The following is a 21,498-nucleotide window of genomic DNA, read 5'->3' on the forward strand; positions in this document are numbered from 1 at the left end:
ACACAAAGATTAGCCAGTCATGGTGGCTCATGCTTGGGGTGGCCAAGGCAGGAGGACTGCCTGAACTTGGGAGGTTGAGGTTGCTGTGACCCATGATTGTACCGCTGCACTCCAACCTAGGCGACAGAGCGAGACACTGTTCCAAAAAAAAAAAAAAAAAAAAGAAGGGATAGAAGGGATGCTTCCCACATCTAAGAAGGTTGATCAACATTTTGGTAATCGTATTCTGCCTGTTCGTATGCAACTTCAGTTTCCACATGCAAATTTAATTTTGAGGCTTTCTTCAGAATGACTTCTGCATGTCTGTGTCAGCAGAGTTCAGTTCCTCAAAATGAGAAAAGTGTTCATGGGCCTTTAAGGCGACAGTTCTTAGTCTTTGGTTGAAAATAATGGGTCACATTTCTGTTTTTTAACCTTTTTATAATGTAACCTTTTCTATCTCTTTCTAAAAGATAGAAAATTGTAAAAATAATGGAAATTTTATGGAAAAGTGTAGTTAAATAAATTATCCATAGTTTTACATAGCCGGGGTAGTACCTCATGTTTATTCTGATATGTTTGTTTCCAAATTTTTTTTTCTGTGTGTGGCATATGATTTTTAAATACAATATCACATCCTACCATGTGTTCGTTTATTTACTGATGGATTTTCAATGTCTTTTTAGTCCCTTTTTTGCCATCTTAACCACTTTTAGGTGTGCAGTTCAGTAGTATGTTTGCATCGCGTATACTTTTATCTTTCTAACAAACGTAGCATTATCTTATGAACATGTCATTTTATTAAGTGTTATTCAAAAATTCGGCTTCTCGGTGTCTGCAGCCTGTAGCCCTGTGATTGCAGCAGGCCTTTCCTTTGGGCTCTGAGGGTATCTCAGCCTTGCGGTGTAGTAGCTACGCAGTGAGCATCCTGGAGCTTAAAGCATCCCACCCGTGCCTGTTTGCAGGGCAGCCTCTGCAGCGCAGTTGCTGACTCGCAGGGTGTGGGGGTCCATTTGCCGCGAGCAAGTCGTCCTGATGCAGCCCCACCAGCGGGGCTGAGCCGTCAGCCCCTCTCCCTGCAAGACGTTTCTCACCTCCCGCCTTCTGCTCTCCTGCCTTTGCTGGCCCTGTGCCTCCATCACTCTTGTCCTGACACCACTGCCTCCTTCCTTCTCCTGCCCTCTGAATTCCAGCATCATGCGGTGCCCTCTGTCTGCCCGGCCTCTCCCTCACAGAGCTGCACTGACTTCAGCTGGACTCTGTCTTTTCACCATCCTCTTACCTGAATGTGGAGACCCTGGGCTGGCTGTTTGGGGGAGTTTTCCCCCCAAGACCTTTATTTCCTCCTTTAGTGTCAGGGACATCTTGTCCAAACTGCAGGGAGCACTCCCTCCACGTGGGGCTGTGTGCGGGAGAGCAGGCAGGAGAGTGTTTGGGAAGCGCCATGAGCAGTGATGACTGGTGACGTCAGGGCATTCTCCTCGAGGCTCAGGATGGGTGCGGGAAGCGCCATGAGCAGTGATGACTGGTGACGTCCAGGCCTTCTCCTCGAGGCTCAGGATGGGTGTGGGAAGCGCCATGAGCAGTGATGACTGGTGACGTCCAGGCCTTCTCCTCGAGGCTCAGGATGGGTGCGGGAAGCGCCATGAGCAGTGATGACTGGTGACGTCAGGGCCTTCTCCTCGAGGCTCAGGATGGGTGCGGGACTCGGGCTGTTTTCCACCTGTGGGTGCTCAGGCTCTGCTTGCGTTTCCTGCTTGTTTGCTGCCTTCCTGCACATGGTCCTGTGTTCCAGGGCTGGGCACTGGGGATGTGGCAAGGGAGTCCCATGGTCAGCCGGTGAGATGAGTCCCATGGCAGAGAGGGGCTCTGCAGGCACCCAGCAAGGCCACCCAGGACCAGCTGGCATGTGAGGGCTGGCCTGCCCGGGTCAGACCACCTTGGTTCTGGCTCATAGTGGGCTGCTGCCCAAATGAGTTAATGAAGGATGCTGAACTGGTGGTCTCAGGTGTCTTGGAAAAAGGTAAAAAGGTGGGTGCTTTCCACAGTCGCATGTGGTAAAAAGCAGTCGCATGTGGGTCAGTCAACCCCAAGAGTGGTGGAAGCTGGTAAAGTCTTCCCCCAGGCCAGGTGAGGGCCGGTGTCCAGACCATGCATCTTCTGAGCAGCTGTCATTTGATGTTCCAAGGTATTTGGGATTCTTTGACCTGTATCTGCAAACACAGCTGTGGGCTCTTAGCTCTTTGAGTCCCCTTGGTTCAGTGGAGTGTGGGTGTCGTCCCTTAGGACACAATACTGAGGCCCGTGGGCTCCACCAGGGCAAGCAGGGGATGAGAATTCTGCTTTTTTGGTTCTACATGTCCCTCCCCCTTTTTGGAGGGTGGTGATGGTGATGGTAGAAAGGAAAAATCTCAATGTATGATTACTCGTGTATTGGACAAAGTATATTTAGACTCATCCTCTTACCTGAACATAGAGACCCTGGGCTACAGAGACCCTTCTGGGGAAGGGTCTTGTGCGAAGAAAATAAACAAGGCATCTTCCTCTCTTTTCTTAAGTCCGGCGTGGCGGTTGAGCAGTAGCAGAGACAGGGAAAGTGACCAGGGCCATCTGGGGTTATTCTTGGATTTTCTTGTTCTGTCATGACCAAGGGCAAAAGGAATTGTTTGAAAGGTAGACAGTGTGTCTGGGTTTACTCCTGAGTGTAATCAGGGGATGTCTTTTTAACACAAGAACATTGCAAAGGATATTAGCCTTTCTTGTGATGTTAGCAAGCCTGGACCTCCCAGGGGGATGTGTTTGTGAAGGCAGTTTAATAGTATTGAAAGAGTTTGGGTCTTGGAGACTTTCTTTTTTTTTTTTTGAGACGGAGTCTCACTCTGTCACCCAGGCTGGAGTGCAGTGGCCGGATCTCAGCTCACTGCAAGCTCCGCCTCCCGGGTTCACGCCATTCTCCTGCCTCAGCCTCCCGAGTAGCTGGGACTACAGGCGCCTGCCACCTCGCCCGGCTAAGTTTTTGTATTTTTAGTAGAGACGGGGTTTCACTGTGTTACCCAGGATGGTCTCGATCTCCTGACCTCGTGATCCGCCCGTCTCGGCCTCCCAAAGTGCTGGGATTACAGGCTTGAGCCACCATGCCCGGCCGGGTCTTGGAGACTTTCTAGCTGTAGACTTTTGAGCGTGCTTGTTCATGCCTGTCTTTGAGCCTCAGTTTCTCGTCAGTATGGTAGGTAACTCTGAGGATTTGCCTTGAAGTGTCCTCTTGTAAGAGCATCGACAGATACCAGCATGTGGTGGGTGCTTGGGAAATGGTAGCTACTTGTTTGCTTAATTGTTTGGGGGAATGCACTAACGTGAGGCTTCAGAACAGTGCTGGCCAGCATGGTAACCACTGGTCACATGTGACTAGTTAAATTTAAATTAAATGAATGAAGTAAAAGTAAGTTTTCAGTTCCTCCATCATGCTTTCTACATTTTTATTTTTTTCTTTTGTTTTGTGGCAGGGTCTCTGTCATTCAGGCTGGAGGGCAGTGGTGTGAATTCTGCTCACTGCATCCTCCACCTCCTGGGCCCAAGCAAGTCTCCCATCTCAGCCTTCTGAGTAGCTGGGACTACGGGTGCACACCACTATGCCTGGATAATTTTTGTATTTTTTGTAGAGATAGGGGTTTTGTCATGTTGCCCAGGCTGGTCTCGAACTCCTGGGCTCAAGCAATCTGCTCACCTTGGTCTCCCAAAGTGCTGGGATTACAGATGTGAGCCACTGCGCCCGGCCTGTGCTGTCACATTTTTGTTACTCATTGTTATGGAACATTTTCCATCATCACAGAAAGTTGTATTGGACAGGGCAGCTCTAGGGTGACAGTTGGATAATAGGCAAAGGAAATTATTAAATGGAACTCTGCCATTTGAGCCCCACTTCCATTTGGGCCAGCGTTTTCTGATAACTTAATTTGTCTTTCAAGCATGGACATAATTTAGACTTGACGATGAGAAAACAGCTTTTGCTGTTGTTTGCTAGAAGATATTCTGATGTTCCTTTGTTTGTTTGTTTGTGTTCTGTGATTATAGCATTTAAGCCAAAACAATCTCTGTTCTCTTTTTGTCTCCAGTGATGGATGTAACAGATATAATAAATGGAAAAGTAGACGACGAAGATAAGCAGCATTTCATTCCCTTTCAGCCGTAAGTATGGAGCAATTCAAGTACTTAGCCAGATATAATGTGGAAAACATAGGCTTGTCATAGTTATCTTTATAATTAAATAGATAAACCTAAGTAAGAATTGATTATTTTATAAGTATGAAAAACCTCTTTAGTCACTGCTGTAGTACATGGAATTTTTTTGTAGCCGTAAGAATCCTGGGTCAAAGTTTGTTTATGGTCCTGGAAGTAGAAGATTTTACCTGCCTGATCATGTAGAAGGCACAGAATTATGACTCTTCTCTGAGCCTGAACGTTTCTTTACATAATTGATTTATTCTAGTAGCTATTTGTAGTTTCAAAGCACAATACTTCCAAATTCATCATAGAAGGTTGCTGTGTTTAAAATAGAAAACCAAACAAAATTATGATGAATTATTTTAAAGCGGGAAATAATGCTTTAAAGCATAGAATCATGCTGCTGATTTTTGTTTCTTGGTTTTTGCTTAGAGTGGAGCATATCTGTGCTCGTTTTTCGGCTTTCTCTAGTTCTGACTTGAAGTCTTTAAAGAGGCACAGAAGCTGAGAAAAAGCTCTTGGAGGAGATTCATTAAATTGATTATCTGATTTGTGGGTAGAACCCAGGGAACTGGTGGAAAGAATTGGCATTTATTTCCCTCGTGTGGAAGCAAGAGTGTACCCAGATGATTGTCGTTGGCCACTTAAGGGCACTCCTACTCCTCACAGAGGAGGAGAGAAAGGGAATCCAAACGGTTGAGGTGAATTATAAGAGACGGCTTCCTCCTGGCTGTGGGGTTGGGGGGCGATGTTAGGGGAGAGTGCGTGGTAAGGGTGGCCCCCTGCCATAGTGCTCTGCAGTTTTACTTTTCCCTCATTTCTCTTCTTAATCGATTTCAGACTTGAAACACATTTTTAGATTTTAGAAATGTTACTGTTTTCAGCTGTTGGCTGAAGGGTTTCGGAGGCGGGTAGTAATTGGGTGGCTGAAGGAGTCCTGTCCTTGGGGGTCCGGAGATGTGAGGTTGGCTTCCCTCTGCCCCATGCATCCTTGGTGATGGACCACCGCACTCAACCCCACCCGACTCCTCTGGGACTTGAGTGCCACTGGCTAGGACAGGAAGAGTATGACTTTCTTTGCAGGCAGGCGATCTGGTCAGGTGGCACCCTAAAGCTTTTTGTACAGCTCAGTAGGAGATTTTGCTGTCTTCCTGTCATAAGAATAACAGCAAACCCTGCGTTATTGAACTGGGAGTCAGGGTTAAGTTATATGTATCTCACCATGCACCACTAGAGGCAGAGGTCTCTTTGTGGCTTAAATGCTTTAGGTTTACTCTCCTGTCCAGTGTGGTAACCAGTAGCTCCATGTGGCTATTTAAAATACTTAAAATGAGCTGGGCACAGTGGCTCACGCCTGTAATCCCAGCACTTTGGGAGGTTGAGGCAGGAGGATCACCTGAGGGTCAGGAGTTCGAGACCAGCCTGGCCAACATGGCAAAACCCCATAACTACTAAAAATACAAAAATTAGTCGGGCGTGGTGGCAGGCGCCTGTAATCCCAGCTACTTGGGAGACTGAGGCAGGAGAATCGCTTGAACCCGGGAGGCACAGGTTGCAATGAGCCGAGATCACGCCACAGAACTCCAGCCTGGGTGACAGAGGGAGATTCTGTCTCAAAAATAATAATAATAATTAGAATGAAGTAGCATTAAACATTGAGTTCTTCGGTCACATTGGTCCTGTTTCAAGTGTTCAGCAGGAGAGGAGGCCAGCGGCACCGTCCTGGGCCGTACGTACACAGCACGTCTCCACCACTGCAGAAAGCTCTGCTGGATAATGTTGTTTTGTCGTCCCACCCAGTGAGGAGAGTTTATAAAAGGAACGCAGTGCTGCAGAATCTGGAAGTTTCCTTAGCAAACAAGGGGAACAGTATCGTGGAACGTGGGCAGATATTGAGGTCATAAATAAAATACACCTTTGTAAAATTATAATATTAAATTGCCTCATTCTCTCGTGAGAAATAATGCAGCCCCTACTGTTTTGAATGCTGTATTATGTATTAGACCTCAGAGGTTCTTGATGCCCAGATGTACCACTAAGTTGAAATTACCTGTTGCCTGCTAGTGTCCTCTGTGAAAAGTCAAAAAAAAAAAAAAAAAAAGGAAAGAAAAATCCCAAAACAAACAAACCCAACTTGAGGGATTGTTTGAAAAGTTAGGGAGGTTATTAGTTTTAGATTCACTGATTTTCACAGAACATGTTATGAGTTGTTTGAGATTGCCTGTGCTTTGCTGCCATCTTTTTCTATCTTGTAGTGGAATGTCCACTTGGAAAATACATTATTCCATGTGTACCTCTTATGTAATTTGTGACTCCGTGCTCCATTAAAGGAAGACTAATAGATGAATATTTGCAGTGTTAGAAACAAAAGAACAGCATGATTTTTAATAGCAAAATAAGCAATGAAACCAGTTCTTTGGGAAATGTCATGCTAATGAAACCGTTTTTTGCTCCATTAAAACTGATTTATTATCTCACAGGGTTGGTTTTAGGGAAGGAAGCACATTGCACATCTCCCTTCCTCCCTGTCTTTTTTAACTTGGTGAAGTAAATGACAACAGTCTTCAGTTCCCTTGAGTCTTGTGGCTCCAGTGATGGATAGCACTGTCCTTGTTCCCAGGATTGATTTTAAACATTATGGCCATGCTGTCTATTTTCTTGTTCATTTCATAGCGCACTTTGCTGTGCTACATGGTATTTCTCTTTGGGCATATGCTACCTGTTTTCAGCTAGTCTCTCGTATAGCACAGCATCTGTGATAGGCTCCTGATTCACGGACCCTGAAAATATGAGTGGTCTGTGTTCATGATGGCGCCACACATGAGAATAGGTCGTGGTGTTCTCCAAACATGGTGCCATTCTTCTCACATGTAGTCATTTTAGGGTCTATTGTGTACATAGTCCAAGAGAGTAGAGTAGAAAGCCTTTGCAAGCAGTTAGGTTCCAGGGACTTTTTTTTTTAATCTCGATTTTGCGTTTCCCTTTAGATCACCTGCCCCTTGACCTATGCTATGTTCAGAATTATTGAAATTGGAGGAATGGCCATAAACATTCTTTGGGATTAAATGCCTTTCACCCATGTGGCTTTCAGACAAGCTCCTTTTTTTAAACACAAGCGTCTGATGGAGACGCAGTGGAGGCCTGGTGCACGTTTATTTCCTGGGGAGAGGGTTGCCCTCGTTTGCTCTGTTCCCTCTCATGGTTCAGCATTTTCCTGATCAATGCTTTTCCCTGTTTCTCTTGTCACCTCTCCCATCCTTTGTCGTGCGTTGACTCATGATGCCTCCCTCTCACACTCGGTGACGATGATCTCTTATGTTCCCTTGTTACTGTGACCCATGGGTCTCTGTGCCCCTTTGTCTCCTGTGGTCTTGGTCGTCCCGTGCCCTCCAGGCTCGCGTTGGACGACGCCATTCGACACAAGCCGCTGAACATGTCATCCCGTTTTTCACCCAGGGTGGCAGGGGAGAATGACTTCCTTCAGACTGTTATAAACAAAGTCATCGCTGCCAAAGAAGTCAACCACAAGGGGCAGGGTACGTATTTTCCTATTTTGTTTCCATCAGTGTGTATTTGCATGCGTTTGGGACAGTGCTGTCTGGGTTGCGTTTTAGTTTGATGTTGATCATGATGGTGTGAAGATGGTGGCGGTGACAGTGGTCCTGGTGGAGAATGTGTGTGACGGTCGCCCCCATGTACGGTGCACGACGGTTTTCTGGCCCATCACCTTTGTGAACATTGCTGAGAGCCCGCTCCTGGATGGAGAGTGGGGTCGGATTAGATGTTCAGAGGAACGTGCAGGCGGTAGGCGTAACTCCCCTCTGCCCATGTTGTGTGCTAATTACTGCCTGTTCTGGGGCTCCCCTGCTGGTCCCCCTAAGAAGGTGACTTCATTTGTGCAGACTTGCTCCCCTGAGTTCTGTCATTTAAGTGATTTCTCCTCCCCTACCCCCCCGCCTCACACTCACCGTTTTTAATCCTGCACTGACACGTTCCCGAGCAGCTGACCTGCTGCTGGCAGAAGGAATGAATCAATCACCTCGGGCTGGTGACAGTTGGCACTTGGCTGGCCAGGAGGGCTGCCAGGAAACAACTGTGACTGAGGCCCCGCCTCCAGCCCAGGGGGAAGTCACCTTCAGAACTTGACCGTCTCACTCCCTGATCCGTGCAGACTGCCCGTAAACGCAGTAGAGCTTAGGCGAACAGACCTGCTTCATCGTCCAGCTACCTTATGTCACTAGACTTTTAAAAAACAATTACCTTGATTCATTTCCCACTGTTCTAAAGGAGAATGTGAAATGAGCCTGAAGAATGTTATAGAGAATGAGCCTTCCTAGGGCTCTGCAGGGACCTCCAGCTTTCCTCTGGCGTGAACTACCCCTGTCTCTGGCAAACAGTAGCAGGACAAAAACCCCAACCCAGAACATTAATGAGATGTGGCCTCTGCAGACAGAGCAATTTTCAGCTGACCCAGGACCCATCTTCTCCTGAATTAACAGCCCTCCCTATTTGCACTTTAATTGAAAACCATAGGGAGGTCCAATTAGGGCTGTTTAGATTGGAGTCACTCTCCGGCTGGGGACACCATGCAAAGGTTGCCAGCCGATCCTTCAGTGCTTCGAGCTGGGGCTGCCCTGGGATCTCCAGTTTCTTTTGCAGTCATCAGAGTTTTGATAAACTTTTATTAGAGTCATTCAGGGAGAGTGGAGTTTGGTGTCAGGCCAGCAGGAAATCGCTGGGAAAGAGGACCCGAAGCCTGCCGCTGCCAGGCTCACTGGTGTGTGGCCAAGATCTTTGAAGCCAGAGAACCTTGGGCTGATGCCCAGGGGTCCAGTTCCTTCAGCTTCTGGGAGGAGTGGGCATTTCCAAGTCACAGTGAGAACCGAGGGACAAGAACAGTGATAGGGGATCACAGGTGACTTCCTGAATCAGAATGGCCTTAGGCAACATGACTAGTGCTTGTTTACCTTGAACCTGAATTTTCTCCAGGGCCCACTGGTGGGTGGAATTCAGGTCAGAGGTGAGCAATGTGGCCAGCGAGTGCAGCCGCACAGATCAGCCGCCGGGACTGCAGGGCGCTGCCCACCAGAGCTCATTTTATCACCAGCAGCCCAGGCTTAACCTGATCCTTGCTTGTCTGTCAAGTGACTGTTAGCGGTCCCAGGAGCGGAAGGGACATGGAGGAGATACTCATCTTCAGAGAGAGCCGCTGGATTTTTTCACCCCTCTGTCCACATGGGCCTCCTGTCTCTTGAGCTTACCACTTGGCCTTGGCCGATTTTTGGTTTATGCCAACATGTTTCCTCTTTACAATAGACACAATCCTGAATATTTAATCCAAATTATTCTGAACCTAGAGGTGTGGGACATTTTATGTGGACAGTGAGTTCATGAAGACTCCAGACATCTGGTTCTATTGTTTGAGATAGAATGTATGCTAATCTTCTTTGTTTTTAGTTATTCTGGGTAAGCAAATGTCAACGCCAAATGCACTTTTTTTCTCCTGTGAGAAAGCATTCAAAACACAGGGTAATCAGGAACATTTAATTTCCATTTTTAAAGTGTGTGGTAATAAATTTAATTGTGTCACTAATGCATTAGTTTATGTATTAAGATATTTGAGCAGGCTGGCGTTTCTGAGAAAGGGTTTGAAATGCAGGATTTCTAATATTAAATGTTAGGTGTTCCATCCTCATGTCTTAACCTTTGACCTCTGTGAATGACCTCACCACATCCTGCAGTCCTTCAAAGAGCATCTTTCTGTTAGATTTATTTTGTGGACATTCATTCTCCAGGGAGGCTTTTGGACTCAGACTCCTGAGATTTGAGAAACTCTTAGCTGCATCCTGGTGTCCAGGGAAGACCAGCTCCCCGTCAGCCACGGTGCCGATTCCTCAGGCTCTTCTGTCAGGGTCTGGGCTTTGGTTTGCTCTCCTGGAGGCCAGGGCCAGGGGTTAGGGTGAGGAAGTGCCTGGCCCTTTGCAGATCTGTCTGCTTACCTATTCTGCAGGTCTGGAGCTGCTGTTAGCTCAGGGTGCTTTTGTGTGAATTAGAAAAAGGGGCCTCATCGGCCAGGCGCGGTGACTCACGCCTGTAATCACAGCACTTTGGGAGGCCAAGGTGGGCGGATCACGAGGTCAGGAGATCGAGACCATCCTGGCTAACACGGTGAAACCCCGTCTCTACTAAAAATACAAAAAAATTAGCCAGGCGTGGTGGCAGGCACCTGTAGTCCCAGCTACTCAGGAGGCTGAGGCAGGAGAATGGCGTGAACCCGGGAGGCGGAGCTTGTAGTGAGCCGAGATGGCGCCACTGCACTCCAGCCTGGGCAACAGAGCAAGACTCTGTCTCAAAAAAAAAAGAAAAAAAAAAAAAGAAAAAGGGGCCTCATCAACTGGGTGAGTAGGAAGATAGTGCCAGGGCCTGTGGCTTGGTGAGCGAGTAGAGGCAGGATTTAGCTCCCACTTGCCTTTTGTGGTCAGTTGTCTAGTGAAATGCACATTCTGGGCAGTGGTACATGTGCTCCTGTCTGGGTGCCATCCCTGATACCTCTTTGGGGACCGCTTTCTATTGGTGGTTCTTCCTTCCTTCAAACTCTCCCTCCCACGATCTGGAATTTCATGTCTTAAAAAGAAAGGAAAAAGAAAAAAATATATTAAACAAAAAGGAAAGAAAAGAAACACCAAGAAACAGTCCTACCCTGAGTAATGCATCTGTCTCTGTGTATGTGGACTTTCTGGACTTCCTCTCTCATTCATCTTTGCCCTTCTGTGTCCCAGCATCGGCCCTCTCCCTGAGCGCCCCCGCCCCCGTCTCCCGCCAGGAGCCCTGTGGCTGCATGGGCATCCTCCCGTCCCAGTTTCCTGTTTGCCCTGTTACCTCTGACATCTCTGTCCCCTTGTGAGCTCTCAGAGTGGACCCTTCTGCCTCTCTTTGGGACTCTTCTTTCCTTCCCTACTATGGGTGCTTGCCTTTCAGGCAGCTCTGCCTGGAGCGGGTCTTCCTGTGCCAAGGAATGGTACCCCTGGGGCTTGCTAGTGGTTGTGCCTGCAAGGGGCACCGTCTCTGTAAGCTGCGCCTCCTCCTACCCCAACTCCCTGTGGTTCTGCTGGTTTGACTTCCACGCTGGTCCCCTTTCCCACCCTCCATAGTGGCGTTCACATCCTGGCAGCCAGCTGGGTTCATGCGGTGGCCGCCCTGCTGCCATTCCATCCTCACGGTGCTCTGTACTCCTGCCTACCCGTTCCCTGTTAGCCACAGGGTGTCAGGTCAGAGCCTAACTCTTGTTCCTGAGCCCCCCTCTGGATGCCCCCCATCCTTCGGATAGACCACAGTCCCTGTCACCCCAGCCTCCCCACTGTCTTCCCATAGCATCTGGGGGCTCCACCTCCCTGGGGTGGGGACAGGTCTGCAGTTCTCTTGCTTCCTGCAGGTCTCAGCCCCGACATCCCTTGCTCTGTGACCCTTGAGACTGTGGTCCCAGGATGCCTTGCAGTGTGCTCAGGACTTCTCCCATGAGAACTTCGCGGTTGCATATTTCTCTAAGAGACCGTGGAGTTAGCGTCTGACCGTTGGCAATGGCAGCTAAACCCCTGGCCGGGGAGGTTGTGAGGGTCTGCCCTATGTCTGCAGTAGGGGCAGTGCCCTGTATTTGCATAGCACATAGTAGGTGCTCAGTAGCTACTTTTGAATAAATTAGAGGGACTCACTAGATAGCAAGAGGAAAGAGGGTTTCACCAGCTGGCAAAGAGCAAAACATCATCAGTGACTTTTGACTTCTCAGCTCCAAGTAATGTAAATCTGTGCAAAAGAGAACACCGTTTCCAGGATAGCGGATGTAGGAGTGGGCAGCCAGAGGACAGGGCGTGAGGTGCGGGACTGAATCAAGAAGAGGTGCTTCCGTCAGGAGCGTCGGGAGCAGCCTGAGGTGCTGGCACTGCTGACGGGCTGTCAGTTATCTCCCAGTGCTGCCCAGCAGGCAGGCTGCTGGAGGACAGGCCTGCGACTGTCTCAGTTCCTTCTACCCAGGGCAGGGCGCTGAGCTGAGGGTGATGGAGGGCGGGTCTTGCTCTCAAGGCATCTGGAGAGGGGACAGCTGCACACACACACAGAGACGGATACAGACACATGCACACACACAGATACACCACACACACACACACACACACACACAGATAAACCACACACACACACACACACACACACACACACACACACACACAGATACACCACACACACACACACACACACACACACACACACACAGACACAGATACACCACACACAGATACACCACACACACACACACAGATACACCACACACATGCGCGCGCGCGCGCACACACACACAGATACACGACAAACACAGATACACATACACAGATACACCACACACGCGTGCGCGCACACACACACAGATACACCACACACACACACAGATACACATACGCAGATATACCACACACACACACACACAGATACATCACAAACACAGATACACATACACAGATACACCACACACACAAACATAGATAAACATACACAAATACACCACACACACACATGCACACAGATACAGACACCACACACACATGCACATACACAAACATACACAGATACAGACACCACAAACACATACACACACACAGTTACAGACACCATAAACACAGACACACACACACACCAGATACAGACACCACAAACACACACACAGATACACGACAAACACAGATACACATACATAGATATACCACACACACACACACACACACACACACACAGATATAGACACCATAAACACACACATGCACATACACAAACATACACAGATACAGACACCACAAACACATACACACACACAGTTACAGACACCATAAACACAGACATACACACACACCAGATACAGACACCACAAACACACACACAGATACACCACAAACACAGACACACAGATACACAGATATACTTATAGACACACACACATACACACATGGATATAGACACAGACACGCACACAGACATACCCTCACATCCTCACACACATACAGATATACACATAGACACAGATACACACACAGACAGACAGATACATACGGACACAGATGCAGAAACACAGGCAGACACAGATTTAGCCCCACACATAACACATATACATAGATACACAGAGCCACACACACGAACACACAGACACACGGGCACACAGACACACAGAGACTCACACAGACACAGGCACACACACACACGCACACACACACGCACAGTCACAGGCATGCGTGCATACCCATGCTAGTAGCAGAAGTGAGGACAGAGGCTTTGATGTTCTGAGGGGCAGATGAGGCCCTACCGAGCTGAGTGGGGGAAAGCAAGCAGGCGGCCCCGCCGAGGCCTCAGGGATAGACGGCCCCCATGTGCCAGCCCCTTCCTGTGGGGGGAAAAATACCGTCACAGAAGATAGCTCAGGACGACCCCTGCCCGCCCCTGCCTTTGAGTTGTTGGAAGTGTCTGGCTTGTTTCCTCATACTGTTGCCTCCTGTTTGATTGCTACTCAGTATTTATATAAACCACAGTTCATCAGCCTTGCAGGGAGGAAGAACCCGCACGCACGCCCTTACACATAGACCCCACCAGGTTCACTGCGCTCTCCCCAGGACACCCCTGGCATCTAGGTTTAGAGGCTTTGAAAGTCTTCATTTTTCTCTTGGAGAAAAGAGCCGAGAGCAGCTGGAGCTTTGTTCTCTTCTGTGTCGCTGTGGTACAGAGGGCCTGGCTCTACGGGCTGCATCTGTCCTGGCTGGGGAGGGCTGTCGTGCTGTTGGCCCTGCAGCCTAGTGCTCCCCTGCTCGCCCAGGTTGTGTGATGCTGCTTAGCTGCTTGAAACTTTGATGGGTTCTCAAAACTGTGAATTCACCTCCAGAATCCTCCCCTGCCTTTGTCTTTCCTGGGAGATTAGAAAATGACAGACTTCTCAGCCCCCTCCCGGGAAAAGGCGGCCTGCTGATTTATCTGAAATGTCTACCCGCTCAAAAGAGGCATTGGTCCTTGGCAGTGCCCAGCAGCACAGCGGGTGCACAGCAGCTGCTGATGTGCGTTCAACTGCCTGTGAGTCACCCTAGAGCAGGGCTGGCATCCCAGCTCGTCGGATGCATGGAGTCCCCATGAAGGGCACCTTTTTTGCCTTGCCCCTCTCTTTCTCATATACCCATGTTTTTTCTCGAGATGTTGAATTGTGAATTAAAAGTCTCTTGTTCATTGAAATTGGTTTTGTGAAAACTGAAAATGCATAGGATAAAATGTGACTTAACAGATCCGTTGTTTTTCCAGGTTTGTGGGTAACACTGAAATTACTTCCTGGAGATATCCATCAGATCCGAAAAGAGTTTCCGCATTTAGTGGACAGGACCACAGCTGTGGCTCGAAAAACAGGGTTTCCGGAGATAATCATGCCTGGTAAGAACTGGCTCTTCCAGGGCTTCTGAGCATGGCGTGGGGGTAGCCGGCCACGGAGAATGACGTGTGGGCCGCATCATGTATGAGCTCTGGCAAGGAAAAGGCTCAGCTCCTGGCGGGTGACCCTGTAAGCCCCAGCATGGTTATAGATCATGGGGCTGTGACCGGAGTGGTAGAATATGCTCCCTGGCCCCCTGTACCCCTGGACGGATCAGCTCTCCCCAACTGCAAGGGTTGTGTGAGGGGGACGTGGGCACCCAGTGAATGTCTGTCTGGATAGACATCAGGTCGAAAGAAGGAAAGAGGTCAGAAAGGGAACTGCCCGATGTGAAGCCCACCTAAGCACAAATGTCAGGGTTGGATGGTTGCTGAATGGAAATGTCTGTGCCTTTACCTGCTCACCTGGTGTACGTTATACTGGCATTGCTGCATGAATTCTAAGTCATGAATTCTAAACTGACCAAACCAATAACAGGATTTCCGTGGTAACTCGTATTTACATAATACATTTCAGTTTCCAAATAATGTTAATAATAATCTGATTTGATCATCAAGAGATCTTTGGAAGCATGTTGATTTGTAGCCTTTATATCCGTGTGATACTTTTTGGTTTGCAAGTAATGCTTACGTGGCTTGGCCGGGCGTAGTAGCTCATGCCTGTAATCCTAGCACTTTGGGAGTCTGAGGCGGGAGGATTACTTGAGCTCAGGAGTTCAAGACCAGACTGGGGAACATGGTGAAACCCCGTCTCGACAAAAAAATAAAAAAATTAGCTGGGCATGGTGGTGTGTGCCTGTCATTCCAGTTACTTAGGGGGCTGAGGTGGGAGAATCACTTGAACCTGGGTGGTAGGGATTGCCATGAGCACAGATCGTGCCACTGCACTCCAGCCTGGGTGACAGAGTGAGACCCTGTCTCAAAACAAAACTTAACTTGAACCACGTGAGGCTCTTGGAGGCCCACAAATTGGTGTTGAGTTAATTCCTATCCAGATTAAACTGTAGCGTAAAGTCGCTCAGCTGATGAGCCCTGGAAATGAGGACAAACTACCCCACGTTCAACGTGGCCTCCTTATATAGGCCTCTGCTATATAGCTAGGAGAGTGGTGGCTATTCAGGGTGCATGCTGTAGGAGTTATTGCTTTGCTTACTTTAGCACAACTTCAAGACTCGTTCTTTCTACTCCTTTTGTCTTTCAGGGCTGTTGTGGGTCATTGAATAGTGGGTCTGGTAAATCCATATGAAAGACATCTAAATTGGTTAGGCTAGATACTAGCCAGGCTTACCTGTACGGGAAGCAAAGCAGGACGTTTAGTCAATTCTGAAGCTATTGCTTGTGTGTGTCAAGTCTATATGCAGCAAATTAATTTAGGTTTATTAATGGGAGGGGACTAATTTGTATACCTATTATTTGTATTTGCATTTGAGATGCAGATTTATAAATTAGCATGAAGCGGTTGGCAATATGCATTTGTCTTGGCGTCCTTAGGATGTCCTGACGTTCAAAGGGAAACTCAGAAACTTCCAGTTCATGCCAATAGTGTTTCCCTTATGATGGATAGACTTGAAAACTAAGTCTAGGCCCGGAGTAGTACCAGGTGAGCGCCTGTAGTACCAGGTACTAGTGAGACTGTGGTGGGAGGATCCCTGGAGCACAGGAGGTCAAAGCCACAGTAAGCCTTGATCACAACCACTGCACTCCAGCTTGAGTGACAGAGAGAGACCCTGTCTCAAAAAAAAAAAGTAAGTCTAAACTTGTAGATCATCTCACGATAGATTCATAGGGAAGTGATTCAGTTGACCATTGTTCTGACAGTTTCCATGTGCTAAGTCCTTGGGTATGTATCCCATAGGAAGGGATTCTAGCTAAGGTGGGTCACCTGTGTTCTCTGATGGCTGAGTAATCACTGACCAGGCTGTGGGCACCAGAGAGAAAGAGTGTGGGCGGTTATCAGTCTGTCTGCCTGCCTTTAGCCTGCAGAACCTGTGTCTCGCCCGGTTTTGTCACTGTTTGCAGGGATGCGCATCTTCTTTGGACAGCGGAGAGCCTGTCCTGTCACCTAGCGGCCTGCTTTGCTACTTTCTCATGGCTCACTGGACTCCTGGAGTCCTTCTGAAGGGTCCAGGCAGGCAATACTAAGTTTTCCTTTGAGCTGGGAAGGTAGCAGGAGTCCACTATGTCTGCTTCTAGTTCCTTCTTCCCCAGAATATTCTGTAACCCGGGGAGGCGTTTGATGAGGGTCTATGGTGATTGCCCATCTGTGGGGTTTGCCTACTGTAAATGAGGTCTTACTTCTGAGCTGGCCCTGGAGTAACGCACTCGAGGTATACTTGGGAGCGAGGCTGTGGGAGTTTCACCCTGTCACCCAGGCTGGAGTGCAGTAGCATGATCTCAGCTCACTGCAACCTCGGCCTCCTGGTTTCAAGCAGTTCTCCTGCCTCAGCCCCCAGAGTAGCTGGGATTACAGGCACACACTACCATGCCTGGCTAATTTTTTTATTTTAGTAGAGACGGGGCTTCACTGTGTTGCCCAGGCTGATCTCGAACTCCTGAGCTCAGGCAATCCACCTGCCTCAGCCTCCCAAAGTGCTGGGATTATAGGCATGAGCCACTGCACCCGGCCTTGAAGTTCCCTTTTGATGATGGTGTTTGCGCCTTGATAGAATTTTTAGGCTGAGAGACCATGTAGTTTATGCCTTCCCTATCAATGAGGCTGGTTAGTGGTGCTGGTCTTGGAGGCTAACTTGTCCAAGGTCACACAGCTAATGAGCAACAGCTCTCATTAGCTGGTGGCCTTGCGCCTGCCCCTTGCCCTGTGCTCCATGCTTCTTAACTTCTCTCGCGGTCAGAATCAGCGAGCGACAGCCGCGCCTCCTTCCGTACAACTACTGTGGCTGTGGTAGCAGCCCACTGGGATTATTATGATAATGACTTTTAAATGAAAGCTTAATTTAATAGTTGGATACATTAAAAGCCAAAATAGAGCAGTTTAAAAGAAAAAAAGAAAACAACAACAAGAGCAAAAACAAGAAAGCAAGGGATCCTTGGTCTTCAGCCAGAGCGGGCATTTGCTGCGCTTGACGGAACCGCTCTTTGGCTCCGTGGGAGAGCAGGTGGTCAGGGCGTGGGAGGTGGCCAGGCAGGCAGCAGAGGAGCAGTGGCTGGGAACGAGGCTTCCTCTAAATCATGTTGCTAATGAAGCTTGTGAAGTTCTCCCAGTCGGGCCATTACCAGGGGCTTCCCATGTTCTCAGTAGGAAGAAGAGTCTTGAGCTCATTTCTTGTGTTCCCCGCCCCATAATTAAAAGCCCATCTCACTTTAAAATAGACAGGTCTGTTTTGTTCTTCTCTCTGTGGTCCCCATTCGGGATCCTGACAACCGCCTGCCAGAAGGGAAGAGCCATGCAGAGAGTTTCTCTCTAGACCCATGTTTCCTCCCTGATCCTAGGCTGGCGATCCTCATTCTTTTTTTCTTTCTTTCTTTCTTTCTTTTTTCTTTTTTTTTTTTTTGAGACAGAGTTTTGCCCTGTTGCCGAGGCTGTAGTGCAATGATCTCGGTTCACGGCAACTTCTGCCTCCCGGGTTCAGGCGATGTTTCTGCCTCAGCCTCCTGAGTAGCTGGGATGACAGGCCTGCACCACCATGCCCAGTAGCTAATTTTTGTATTTTTAGTAGAGATGAGGGTTCACCATGTTGGCCAGGCTGGTCTTGAACTCCTGACCTCAAGTGATCCACCCACCTTGGCCTTCCAAAGGGTTGGGATTACAGGTGTGAGCCCCCGCGCCTGGCCGGTCCTCATCTGATTAACTCCTGGAGTTGTGCTCTTAAGAAGAATGCATAGGAGGCAACCTCGCCAGTTATCTGGGAGTGCCAGTGGATACTGCGATATTCCTTGGCTACCGAGGACTCAGACAGCTGTAGCCAGCTGTCTAACAAGGGACAGTGGTGTGGGCTGCCATGGGTGGTGGATGCCATCAACAGTATTGGAGCCCCTCTGGTTGCTGGCTGCCCCCAGAGGGGTAGAGTGTCCTCTGCCCAGATGAGAACCAAGCAAATCATTAGAAGCTTTGAGATTTTTCCTCTTTCTAGCAAGTTTTATGATGATGAAAATTGCTCTTGTCATGTATTTAAATGGTAAGACTGTTATGTAGAAAACATTTCATAATCATCTGATACGTATTTGTAATAGTTTATGAGGATAGGTAGACAGTCTTGCAAAATTCACAATTATGCTGTGAATAATGAATTGGTTTTTAAATGTATGATTTCTCCCCCCTCAGGTGATGTTCGAAATGATATCTATGTAACATTAGTTCAAGGAGATTTTGATAAAGGAAGCAAAACAACAGCAAAGAACGTGGAGGTCACGGTGTCGGTGTATGATGAAGATGGGAAACGATTAGAGGTATTTATTGTGGTGAGGGCTCATCTGTAGTGTTTCAGTTTTACTTGCCAAGTGCTCACCTTGGCTCTGCTATAGCATAGAGGTTGTCACAGGTGGGGCTTTGGAATTCCATTTCTTGGGATTGGCGTTGGTTCTTGCTTCCCTTTCTCCAGCTTGCCATGCAGGACCTGGGGTCCTCTGATCCTGGCAGCTGGCCTATATCAGGAGGTCCCTGTGGTCTTTTTTTTTTTTTGAGACCGAGTCTTGCTCTGTTGCCCAGGCTGTAGCACTATAGGTGTGTGCCAACATGCTGGGCTAATTTTTATATTTTTTAGTAGAGATGGGGTTTCACCATGTCGACCTCAAGTAATCTGCCTGCCTCGGCCTCCCAAGGTGCTGGGATTACAGGTGTAAGCCACTGCGCCCGGCTGGGTCCCTGTAGTCTTGACCACTTTCACCCAGCCTTATCATGGAGTCTCATTTGCTGTCATAAACCCAAGGCCCAAAGGTCTAGCAGTCACGCTAGAAGTACAGATACCATCATTACCATTTGAGAGATGGAGAAATGAAGGCCCTAAGAAATCAGTTAAATTGCTCAGGGTCAGAGAACTAGCGAGAGGTAGAACTGAGCACCTGCCCATGACAGCTGGAGGTCTGACCTCGTGCTCTACCTACCAGTGGTCACGAACATCTGCTTCCATGGCCACAGCAGCCTGCAGGGTCTACCTGGGAGATACTCAGAAGCTGTTGCCTCCTCTGATGACCAGAGGTCAAACCAGGCTGCTGTCCCTGTGAGGTGCCTGTTTGCACCAGGGCTGGAGGACTGGGTTTTTCTGGGCTCATGGGGTTGTGCTTAAGGCTCAGTGTCTCCAGGAGAAGCATGATGTCTTTCTCTCTGGGTGAACCCTGTCCAGCATCACTGCCTGCCTTGTCTCCCTGGAAACATAGGTACTGTCCTTGCCACTGGTCTTTCCGGTTGGAGTGAAGCAAACAGCGTTCATGGCTGGAGGAAGGAGAGGGAAGGGTTCCCACCTTTTAGTCTACAGTCCCTCACCCTAGACCTATGGCATGGATCAGGCAACTTCCTGCAGATCCTAATGTTGAAGTTATTAGGATTGAGGGTCTGAGGGGATAGAGGTCTGTGTCATCCCCATGTGTCATAACCATCAAGATCTTTAATGTGTGAGAACAAGGGTTGGAGCTGGCCGCTGGCTTCGGGTGGATCTGTGCTTCCCTTGCTGGGAACACTTTCATTTGTGGTGGGGTGTGTTGGTGCTCTTGGAGCGTACCTGTCCTCCCGCATATATGTATATGGTGTCCAGCTCTATGAGGTCTTACGTGAGCTCTTTCTGTTTTCTTTTAAAGCATGTGATTTTCCCGGGAGCTGGTGATGAAGCGATTTCAGAGTACAAATCTGTGATTTACTACCAAGTAAAGCAGCCACGCTGGTTTGAGACTGTTAAGGTATTACTTACATGGTCATTTTATCACATGGCACTGATGATGAAATGCTCATTTGTAACCCAAGGAAACATCCTAACATCCTCCTCAGCCCGGGAGCTGATCTAGGCAGGCAGAGTGTCTCCCAACAAAGTCATTCAAGGTTGCTAAGGAACCGCACTGGCGTTTCTTAGAATACATTTACTCTCGTCTCCTTTTGGACGTAAAAATAGGACTTTCATGGAGACGAATGACAGAGTCTTTTTAAGATAGCTGTTGTCTTTCTCTTCGCGGTACTGTTTTATGTGTGGCATGCTGTCTTTACACCAAACAAAAAAACTGAGCTGCCAGCCTGTGGAGGTCATTGCTGGGGAGTCGGGTCCTGTTCTGTAGCACTGACGTGGTACATTTTCATAATGCAGCGTGCTCACATCTCCGCCAGGGAGTAAACACTGTCCCGCCCCCAAGAGCTTGAATATTTGAAAACCAGGCCAGGGACTGGCTCTGGAATACAGATGTTTGATGTGAGAATTAGGGACAATGTTTGCTTAGAGGCAGCACGTATTATGTCTTTTTTCTTTGAGTGTAATGTGTCAACAGGAAAGCTTTCTTGGTGCAGCTGTGGGCAGGTCACCACAGCTGTGGAAGGAGTGTAGACCCTTCCAGGTTGGGGCTAAGAAGAAAAACGGCAACTTTTTTTTTTTTTTTTTGGAGATGCAGTCTCGCTCTGTCACCCAGGCTGGAGTGCAGTGGCGCAATCTTGGCTCACTGCAACCTCCACTTCCTGGGTTCAAGCGATTCTCTTGCCTCAGCTTCCTGAGTATCTGGGATTACAGCCATGTACCATGGCACCTGGCTCATGTTTTTGGTATTTTTAGTAGGGATGGGGTTTCACCATGTTGGCCAGACTGGTCTCGAACTCCTGAACTCAAGTGATCCACCCTCCTCAGCCTCCCAAAGGGCTGGAATTACAGGCGTGAGTCACCACGCCTGGTCAAAAAACGGCAACTTTTAGAAATAGAATCTTAG

At 48.4% G+C, this 21,498-nt stretch overlaps 1 protein-coding gene across 3 annotated transcripts in view; it reads left to right on the forward strand.

Annotated features, from left to right (window-relative positions):
- DOCK1 (dedicator of cytokinesis 1) overlaps positions 1-21,498 on the forward strand; it is a 549,533-nt gene that overhangs the window by 97,401 nt on the left and 430,634 nt on the right. For 2 of the 3 annotated variants that reach the window (XM_077945604.1, XM_077945606.1), the window contains exons 11-15: positions 4,092-4,164; positions 7,594-7,736; positions 14,521-14,646; positions 18,926-19,050; positions 20,395-20,493. In XM_077945604.1, the coding sequence (XP_077801730.1) occupies positions 4,092-4,164; positions 7,594-7,736; positions 14,521-14,646; positions 18,926-19,050; positions 20,395-20,493 (566 nt within the window). The remainder of the gene's footprint in view (positions 1-4,091; positions 4,165-7,593; positions 7,737-14,520; positions 14,647-18,925; positions 19,051-20,394; positions 20,494-21,498) is intronic. The other variant, XM_077945605.1, reaches the window with a different exon arrangement.

This window comes from Macaca mulatta, chromosome 9 (assembly GCF_049350105.2).
Source record: "Macaca mulatta isolate MMU2019108-1 chromosome 9, T2T-MMU8v2.0, whole genome shotgun sequence".
Lineage (NCBI taxonomy): Eukaryota > Metazoa > Chordata > Mammalia > Primates > Cercopithecidae > Macaca > Macaca mulatta.